Below are 10,215 nucleotides of genomic sequence, written 5' to 3'. Positions count from 1 at the left end.
GGTTGCTCAAGGAAGCTGGGCAGGGGGCAAGCACTGCAGGGCCATGGGGCATCCCAGCCAAGGACCGTCCCCAGGGCACTCCAGGGCTTCCTGGGACACCCGAGGCCAGGCACTAGCGCTGACAGAGCACCAGGAATGGGCACCTGTTCTGGGCACTGGCACCGGGGGCTCCCCAGGCAAGATCTGACCCCAGGGAAGGAAGCTGGGCTGGGTCCAAGCGCTGCGGGGCCGTGGTTTCGGGAACCGGCCCCAGGGCTTCCTGGCGCGCCCAGGCCAGGCGCTAGCGCTGACGGGGCGTCAGGAATGGGCACCAGCTCGGGGCACCGGCACCCGGGGCTAACCCCAGGCACTGGTATCGGGGCCCCTGGCCGCAAGGAACACCAGGGTTGCCCGAAAAAGCTGGGCTGGGTACAAGTACTGTGGATCCATAGGACGTCCCGGCCGGGAACCGGCCCCAGGACACCCCAGGGCTTCCTGGGACACCCAGGCTAGGCACTAGCGCTGACAGAGCACCAGGAACAGGTGCCGGCTCTAGGCACCGGCACCCGGGGCTCCGCGGGCAGAGGTTGGCCGCAGGGAACACCAGGGTTGCTCAAGGAAGCTGGGCAGGGTGCAAGCACTGCAGGGCCATGGGGCATCCCAGCCAAGGACCGTCCCCAGGGCACTCCAGGGCTTCCTGGGACACCCGAGGCCAGGCACTAGCGCTGACAGAGCACCAGGAATGGGCACCTGTTCTGGGCACTGGCACCGGGGGCTCCCCAGGCAAGATCTGACCCCAGGGAACCACAGGGCTCCCTGGGGCACAGCACGAAAGCGGGATCAGGGACCCACCTCAGGGGACCCCAGAACGGGCACCAGCCCTGGGGCACCTGGACAGCCTGGAGCACCCCAGGACAGCCAGGCCTGGCACTGGCCTTGGAGCACCCCAGGACACCTTGGGGCAGGGACTGGCTGCAGGGCACCCCAGTACAACCCAGTCAGGGACCAGCTTTGGGACACCCTACAACAAGGACTGTCCCACAGAGCCAAGGACCAGCCACAAAGATGCCCTAGGACACCTGGACCTGGGACCAGCCCCCTGGGGACCCAGACCCCCCGGGGCACCCCACATCAGGGACTAGTCTCCCTGTCTACCCATCCCCAAGGGCATCCCTGAGCAAGCCTGCCCCCAGGGGATACCCACTTTAGGGGAACCCCCAGCTCCTGAAGGGACCCCATCACTGGCAGGAGCCCATGCATGGAGCCCCTCAGCCCTGTAAAAGCACCTGTGCACAGACAGACCCTCCAGCTCCCCCTTAAAGAGATGTTGTGCCCAGGACCCCTCCCTCCCTCCAGCATCATGAAAGGGCTGTGGGGACAGACCTTCCCCAGCTCTCTGCATAAAGAGACCCTGAGTACAGTGCTTCCCACAGAGGGACACCGTACATTTACCTTGATGTCTCCTCAGAAGTGACCACAGGCTCAAGCCCAGTCATTCCCCCCAAAAGTGGCCCTGTCTATAGATCCTCCTTAGCTCCCTCCACGAAAGAAACCCCGCCATAGATGTACCCCAACACCCACATAGACTCACTGCTTAAAGGGACACCATACAATAACCCAAACTTTTCCCCAGAAGGGGACCTGATGCATCTATTGATAAGGATCCCAAGTATCCCCTTGTGCGCAGACCTCTGAGCTTGTCCTCACACAGCGTCTGTCCTTTTGGGAGAAAGACCTTGAGAAGAGATGCTGAGCTTCTCCCGGTAGCGGGATCCTTCACTTCCTTCTCTCTCCAGTTTTGCCATGTGTGGAAAGACATTGTGTTACTCCCCACTGCGTACAAAGTGTGACTAGACCCAGAGCTTCCACCAGAAGGACCCAGAGCCCCCCATGTTCCTAATGAAAGGACTCCAGTCCGCCCTCCCGGGGAGAAGGGCCCGAGTCGTTGATGTGGGAGGATACAGCCCCCCCATGCTAAGGGCTTGCAGCTAGCCCGGCTCTCTCCCCTGCAGCTGGCTTGCGCTGGAAAGCCTGACATCTCTTCACCCAGATCAGGACCGCAGCCAGACCTGGAGCTGCCTTGGCTTATCGGGAAATTCCTTCATCTTTAATTTTCCCTGTCCCGAAGATTTACTGGTTTAAGGCAAGCTCAGAGCCCAAATCCTACCAATTGTCAGCAGCTTAATCAAGTGGCTTGGAGCGCCTGGCCAGTGCTGCTGCTGCACAGGGAGCCGCGTGGCGGAGGGCGCTGCACCGAAGGCAGCCCCAGGCTTCCTCCCCGCTGCCGCCTGTCCTGCCCTATCTCGGGCTTGGGTGACCACGGCAGCACCCTGCAGCTGTCACCTCTAGGTGCCCCTCGCCCTTGCCCTAGGGCTTGTCCCTGCTCACACTTTGCACCTCGAGGCTACGCTTGTGTTGCTCACAACTGCGCTTGTGAGAACCCTGAGTGTGCGGCTTGCTGGGGCCATGGGCCAGCTCTCCCGGCCCCAGCTGGCCCAGGCTCGGCTCGGAGCTCTCCCAAAGCAGCACGGCCACACGGCCTTTCTGTGTCGGGGAAAGTCCAAGGCGGCATTAACAGAGACTGGCTATCCACCCTGCCCTGAGACGGGGCAGCATGAGAGAGCTTCTGTCCTGCAGGAGAGGCTGGTGTCACCATCAGGGAGGGCCAGGACGCAGAGGCAGTGGGGTGGTGCGTCCCGGCAAGAGGGAGCCTCCTCTGGGGGAGGCTGAACTTCGCTGGGCATGTCAGAGGCAGCCGCAGGCGGCTGTGTTACCTTGTGCATGGAGAAGAAGCTGCCATGACCCATGGAGAGGACACCATGGGCCAAATCTCATGGGTAGGGCAGGGATGTGGCCTGACGCAGGCTCCAGCACAGCGTGATGGCAAGCTTTGGAGATTCACCTGCCTGGGAGGTCGGAGGGCCGTGCCAGAGCAGAGGGCTTGGAGGGGCAGAGAAGGGAAAGGCATTCCTCCTGCCTCAGTGAGGTTTTAGCTGAAGGAGGACTTGCACCACTACGGCAGAAGCAACAGCGAGGCCCAAAGTTTCATGGCCTCACTGGTGAAAACCAGGTAAACAAGGTGAGAGGCAGAGAGATGGGGCAGAGGTGGGTCCACCCCGTCCCTACGGGATGGCTGGTGCAGAATACAGGGCTGCTGAACGAGGGCACGAACGGGCTCTTCAGAGGGGAAAAATCAAGAGCAGGAAGGTGGGGAAGGAGGAGAGGAGGAGGATCAGGAATTCGGTATCTCTTTTGGGAAAAAAAAGTTTAAATCGTCAATGTCTAATTAGTGGATGACAATCAAGGAAGGGTTTAATTAGAGCTTCACAGAAAGCTCCAGCTCAAAAGCCACTGCCCCCCTAGGAGGAAACTGGATCTAATTAAGAGGAAAGACTCGGCTTTATCGCAAATAGAAACGTAGCCATCTGCCCTGTTCAAAATCCCAGTAACGCAAAACTGGAGATTTTGCTAAATCCTTCTGTTATAAAACTGGAAATGGGCCTTTAACATGCGTACGTCAACAGCTGTATGACTGACAGCACCCTGATGCCACCCCAGTCCTCCAAACTAGCGGAGGAGCTCCTTCAGAAAGTCCCATGGGATGATGCTTACTTGAAGAGAAATGGGCTGCGTGGGTGAGCCCTCTCGTCCACCCTCCGTGGAGGGCAGGTACAGGAGCGAGATGAAGGCAGCTGGGCTGATTCTGTGGATGCCTCCGTTCCAGCGACCACACAGCAGTCATGTGCCGGAGACCAGAGCACAGGAATACACCACCACTACCACGCACTGAGGAGGCTGCCCCGGAGCCTGAGCATTTCCTCCGATTCCCTGATTCTCTGCTGTAACGTAAGACGCGGTCACCCTGTGAGTTAACTCTGAGCCTTGGACAAAGTTGTCCTGGTGTCCGGCGCTAATGCCAGAGCGAGAGACCCCCAGCCACCTCTGCGTGGCACCGCACCCACACGCCTCCCGTGAGGATGCTTGCTCCGAGCGGGTCCGGGGCTCTGTTTTCAGGGGAACTTCGGTTTTGTACTTACAGTCTACTGAGGGTCAAAAGAGGCAGCCAGCTGAGCACACAGCCCCTCTTGCACGGAGGAGGTGACTGGCCACGTTTGAAGGCATTTCCCCGTGCTTCAAGTCCGGCAGTCGGTGTGGTGAGACCTTCCAGCTCCCTTAGGCCAGGCACAAGCACGACACATGGGGTGCCTTTCCACCCGGGGCCGTGTCGTTGGCCATGGGGCTGGGGTTTGTCTTTATCAGTGGCACTTTGGAGTTAATTATGCCATGTCCGGGCACCTTGCCCGACGGAGAATGTGATAATACATATCCATCTCAGCCCTTTTCTCCTTTGGGAGACCCCCTTGGGAGCTACACTCACCTCTTGGCTGGGCCCTTCCCACCCACCGGCGCGTGAACCGGGACCAGAGGCAGAGCCTTGACCAGCGGCTTCATCTTCTGCACCTGAGCTGCGTTTGCCGCCATCTGAGTTGGGACCCCTCACACGGCGCAGCTGCACGGCGTCGTTTTGGCGCGTCCGTGGAGAGGGGTGGTTAGGAAGCCCGTTGCCAACTGCCACGGCTGAGCTGCGTGGCGTGGTGGTGTGGCTGCAGCCTTCAGGGAGAGCAGGGTCTGGCCCGAGCGAACGCCGCAGTCCCGAAACACTCCCTGGTGCTGGCGGCGATGCGGTGGCTCTGCTGAGCCATGCCAGGACGGGCTCGTCTTCCCGACTGGGACTTGCTGGAGAGCCAGCTCCTCTTGGAGAGAGTTTGAGGTTTCAAAAAAATTGTTTTGATGGATGCAAAGGTAATTTGTTGAAATTCTTAATGAAAAAATGAGAGACAGATACCACTGCTCCAAACCAGCTAGGAGCATAACTGGGATACAGCTAGGAGCATAACTGGGATAGCTGCTGGGAATGAGGATGAAGTAGCCTCGAGCCCTTTCTCTGCCCAGGGGAGAAATATTGCCAATATATGATCTTCCAGGTGAACTGCTTCCACCCGCAGACCTAGCAGCAAAAAGAAGACATCACTGCAAAAAAAACTTTGCATTTGCTGAATTACCAGCTTCTGCCCCCCCCCCCCCCCCACAACAAAAACAACAAACAAACACTTTCCCTTCCCCTGCCACTCCTGCCGTGCAGCGGGGACAGGAGCAGCGACGCAGCGCACACCTCGCATCCGTCCAGCGCCCTGTGCTGGGCAGCAGCCAGCCCCGGGCTTTGGAAGGCAGCGTAACCCTCCCCTCGTAGCTGTTAATGGGCCTGTGGACCCGCAGGGAGGGGCTGAGCCAGGCGTTTCGGAGCCGCTCGTGTCCTGGAGCTTACATGCCTTAAGTGTTGTTCCAGATAAAGCAACTGTCAGTTCTGATTCATACAAACTCGTAACTCTATTCTGAATCCCGCTAATTTTCTGGCTCAGAAAGAGCCTGTGGAGCAAAATGCCATAAGGGAGCTCCTGTCTGTGTAAATGGCTGGTGCTTGCCGTCCCGAGCATGCTGCCTTTAATTTTCATTTATTTTTGAGGGATTTCTATTTTTAGGAGAGGGGGGCTGTGTTTGTTCCCTTTCGTTTCGGTGCTCAGCTCTCAGGAGGTTTCCTAATAAGAAGCAGCCACTGCAGACCCCAAAGGCATCTCACAGCCCCTGTTCCCCTGGGGGTTCGGGGCTGGTGTGCAGTGCCCGGGGGGACCGTGTTGGGGATCCCCGGTGGGGACCCCGATGTGCCATCAGCGTCACGGCGAGCGGCCGTGGGCGCAGCGGAGGATACGGCACCTAGAGCTTCTTCCCCTTCAGCACAAGGTAGATAGTAGGGGCCGGGGGGGGACACCGAAATACCCCTGGCAGAGAGGCACGTCTGCGAGGAAGGTGGGAGTGATGTGCCTGAGGGCAGGGGACAGCCAGCTCGCCGAACCCGAGGGAGGGCGAGCTGCTGCCCACGGGGCCAAACGCCTCGCTATCCCCAAGCCGGGTTTAACAAGCCCCTTTGGGACCCAGCAGTTGCTGGTTTTCCCCCAGTTACCCCCACATTTTCCGGTTTTCAGTCCTTCCTGTGTCCTGTGGCAGTGCGATGCTCTGCCTGGCCCTGCTCAGGGGGAGGCCACGTCTCTCAGCTGCAGGGCATGGCCTTAACCCCTTCCACCCGCAGCAGGCGAGAGCAGTAAAAGCCAATCTTCACCCAAACCTGCAGGCTAAACTAGACAGCAAAAGTGATTTTAAAAAAATCAGATTTGAATCCTGCAGGCACGACTGCACGGGACTGGGGTGGCACTGGGATAACCCTGGTACTCGACAGACACACGGGGGTTACTCGGACGGTCCAAATTAGCTAAATGCACTTTCTACCGGGGGATGTTATCCTGCCGGGGGGAGCCTCCTCATCTCTCTCTGCTAAAATCTCGCTCTGGTGTTGCAGCCTGAGTCGTAACATTGAAGTCCCTTCAATTAATTTCTTTTGCGAGGATATCAAAAGCCCTTGAGATGCCCATTTCATTTCTAGGGGACCGTGACAAGGGAGCACCGAGGAGTGGGAAGCCATGAACCAGCTGCAAAACCAAGCCGAGAAACGCCGGTTTCCCCGGGGCCAGAGCCCCAGCCCCAGCAGGATCCCGTGGGCAGTCCTGCAAACTGCAGCGGGTTCGTCTTCCTTCCGCGTACACCCTGCCCCGGTGATCACCAAAATGCCCGTCTCAAATCCGTCTGTCCAACTGGGAAAACCCTGGAAGAGGGAGTTGGAGCCCAGGGCCTGGGGGAGGGCTGGCAGCTGTGGGGTGTGACGAAGCGGCCAGCTGTCCTCGGTGCCACCAGCGGTGGGGACTGGCACCACGCCCTCAGAAGAACGGGAATTAAAACCAAAGTGGATGGGAGTTGGGTTATTTTTTTCCTTTTTAATAGCGGCTCTTGTAGGAGTCATCACTTGGTGTTTTTCATGCGGTTGCAAGGTGTAGAAATAGGCTGCTTTAAACAAAACCCAACCTTTTTCTGCAGGTCTGCGAGGGACCTCGGGGCGTTTGGAGGCAGGTGCTGGCAGAACGGTGCTGCGGGCAGAGGGACGGGCAGGCAGAGCCCCGTCCTCGCACCCCTCAGACCTGCCGCGAGGGGCTTGTTGAAAAGGGCAGGGCCGAGGCCCGTTGACCGTGTGGGGATCCCCTCCTCGTTCTTGCTCTGCACTTCGACGTTGCTCCTTGCTGCAGGCACGGGGAGGTGTTTCCAGGACGTCGGGCGGCCTGGGGACACGCAGGAAAGGGAATTGCTTGTGACAGAGCAGAGGACTCGGCTTGCTTACGGGAACACGTAGGGCAGACGGGACGAGGAGAGCGCTGCGCTGCTCTTCGCTGGGAGAGGACCTGCCTGAGGTGGCAGGGCCCCGCCACGGCCACTTCCCGGGGAGCTGCACAGCAGCGAGGGGCTGATGGGAAGAGGCCGGTCGCCCTCGGGCAGAGGCGTTTGGGTACACACGGTGGCTCAGGAGCGCTCCTTTGCCCTGGTAGTAAATTTGTAGCTTAATCCTCTCTGGCAAATAGGGAGAGATCTCTGTGAGATCTCAGGCAGAGCTCCTGGAGCTGCTCCGCAGGCCAGGGCACAGGCTCCCCTTGTCCCAGTGCCAGTGCAGAGCGGGCACGTGGGGAGAGGAGGAACGAGGGCAGGCAGGTGTGGGCTAGAGCCAGCACCGGTGGTCCTGGCAGTGGCCATCGCTGCCTGTCCCCCATGGCTGTGTTGTGACAACCCGCTGCACTGGTGGCTCATGTGCTCTGTGTTTTTCCCATACCTTTTTGAGCCACTCCCTGCTTTCACCTTAAACCCTGTCTCTCGTGTCCTCCACGAGCGCCATAGCCCTCCAGCACGTTAATCCTCTGCCTCCTGCGTCACTGCCCTGTCCTGCCGTGTTTGGGACCTGCAGATGTCCTGGAGGACCCTCACCCGTGCAGCTGTGGTGTTTGCAGAGCGGTGAACTCGGCGAGCTCCTGCTTTACCCGGGCAGCCGGGTCCACCTGGAGCCCAAATGAATGCCCAGAAATGCAGAGGAAATACTGATGCTTGCAGAGTCCAGGGAAAGACCCAGGGGCTGCTGTTCTGCTCCTGCAAAGGGCTGACCAAGGGCCATGCACAAAAGCCGGGAGCCCACCCGAGCCCCTGCTGGTGCAGGTAAAATTAGCATCTGATTTTTGGTTTTTTACTTAAATTTGCGTTCTCCTACAGCCCTGTTCTCTTCTGGGCCGAGAGGGGCTGTCACTGAGGGCAGTGACTGCCCACCTAGGGCAGCTGGAGCGCCTGCCTCGCCCCTCGCTGTGCTTTCCTCCGGCCTCACCGCGCTCTTTTCTCCTCCTCGCCGGTTTTGGCAGAGCTGTTACAGCCGTGCCCGTTTCCAGGCTGGGTCGTGTCAGCCTGACCAGCGCTGAGGGGGCAAAACCACCCCCTCACCAGGGATGGCCACAGAGCACCTTAGCATTTTTCGCAGCTGCACTGCACGGGGAACTCAGCGGGGTCCTAAAATCCTCTCGGCATCTCTGCTTTCCCGAGGAGAGTCCCCGGCACAGGTCTGCTGCTTCTTGCCTTTAATTCAGGCACTCAGCTGAATTAAATGGCATCTGGCTCAAAGATGCCCAGGTTAGCAGGCAGGCCGGCTTGCTGCTCAGCATTTACCATGCAGCGCACAGCGTCGGCGCCGATTATATGTTTCCTTCCAGAGGGGATGGTTTTGGGATGGTCTGGTCCCAGTGGACAAGGAGTTCCCCCAGACTCAGCCGTGCTTGGCTGGGAGTCCCTGGCAATGGCATGCTGGAGACGCCAGCTTGCCGGCTCCTCACGCACACACCACGCTGTGCTGGCACACGGTGCTGGGGTAGCACCAGGGCTGTGTGCGGTGGCAAATGTAGATCAGCTTGCAGGGCTTGCCTCCGCCTGCAAAGAGTCTTTTACCAAGCGGGTTTGTAATGTGGACAGAGGAGGCAGAGACCAGGCAGCAGCTGGTATTATGTGCTGGTGCATGGGCTGCCGAGGGCGACTCACCTCGGCGTCCCTGCCCTTTCCTGGGGAGAGCGGTTGGCGTAGCTAATTGGGATGAAAGGGCTGTGCCGAGTCCTGGTGCGATGCCCTGCGCCAGCCCTGCGCTCGCTTTCCCCCCCTTCCCTGGGATTTCTCTTCCCCACCGAGAGCACGTCAGCACGCCGAGAGCTCGCCAGCCAGACCGCCAGCTGCCCGTCCTCCGGGGCTGCCGCGGCGGTAGCGCTCGGGCCTGGCAGGGTGTTTGCTGTCCCTCCAGTGATAAGGGACGGGGAGGTACCTTGTCACTCGTGAGGGCACAAGCCTCTCAGTTCTTTCCTAGCCCAGGACAAAAATACTCACAGCACAGCGCACCAACACCATTAATATTTTTAGTCTTCTCAGCTGACACGGGGTGAGGAGCTTTTGTGCTGGCTGTACTTTGAAAACCTGTTGCCTCCTTACCTCGACAGTCGCGGGCTTTGTCTCAGCACTTCCCTTCCTGTTCGTCCTGGTGCTCCCTGACGTCTCCCTGCTCGGCACGGAGCGTGCGGGGGGACGGAGGTGCGCTGAGCGAGCAAGCCCACTGGCAGCCATGCTCGCAGGGGTGCAAGGTGGTTGGATGTGGGTGCTCCCGGGGACGGTGACCCTCTTGGCGGGCAGCATCCCTGCCTGCAGTGTGCCCGTAGCTCCTGCCCACACACAGAGGGAGCCTGCGGCGATGAGGAAAGCCGGTGGGGAACCACTGATCCTGCGGCTGATGCTGGAAGAAGCCAAAGCCCTGATGTCCTCCTTTGTGCTGGGGTCAGGTCTGGGGCAGGCACGTGCAAATGCAGTCCCCTGGGGCTGCCGGGGCAGTGGTGGCTGTCACCCGCCATGCTGCCCGGCTGTCGCGGAGCCAAGGCAGGCACCAACCGGGGGGCTCAGCACCCGGCACTGCCACCCCCGTGTCCCCTCTGATGCTTCCCCCTCCTCTCCCTCTCCCTGCAGCGCTCTGCCTGGTGCTGGGCTGCATGATCTTTCCCGACGGCTGGGATGCAGAGACCATACGGGACATGTGTGGGGAGAAGACGGGGAAGTACTCCCTGGGCGACTGCTCCGTGCGCTGGGCTTACATCCTGGCCATCATCGGCATCCTCAACGCCCTCATCCTTTCCTTCCTGGCCTTCGTCCTCGGCAACCGGCAGAACGACCTGCTGCATGAGGAGCCAAAGACAGAAAGCAAAGGTGAGCGCCGTGCTGCCGGGGGTCCCGGGG

The 10,215-nt window shown here is 59.8% G+C and overlaps 1 protein-coding gene across 1 annotated transcript in view; it reads right to left on the bottom strand.

The window, feature by feature from the left end:
* The window catches only part of MTMR14 (myotubularin related protein 14), a 41,523-nt gene extending 37,062 nt beyond the window's left edge, over positions 1-4,461 (bottom strand). The window contains exons 1-2 of the mRNA XM_009329950.1: positions 4,358-4,461; positions 435-474 (exon numbers count right to left, since the gene is read on the bottom strand). Of these exons, the coding sequence (XP_009328225.1) occupies positions 435-474; positions 4,358-4,461 (144 nt within the window). The remainder of the gene's footprint in view (positions 1-434; positions 475-4,357) is intronic.
* Between the last annotated feature and the right edge of the window lie 5,754 nt (positions 4,462-10,215).

Source organism: Pygoscelis adeliae, unplaced genomic scaffold (assembly GCF_000699105.1).
Source record: "Pygoscelis adeliae isolate BGI_AS28 unplaced genomic scaffold, ASM69910v1 Scaffold208, whole genome shotgun sequence".
Classification (NCBI taxonomy): domain Eukaryota; kingdom Metazoa; phylum Chordata; class Aves; order Sphenisciformes; family Spheniscidae; genus Pygoscelis; species Pygoscelis adeliae.
This window is presented reverse-complemented; position numbering and strand designations above follow the sequence as displayed.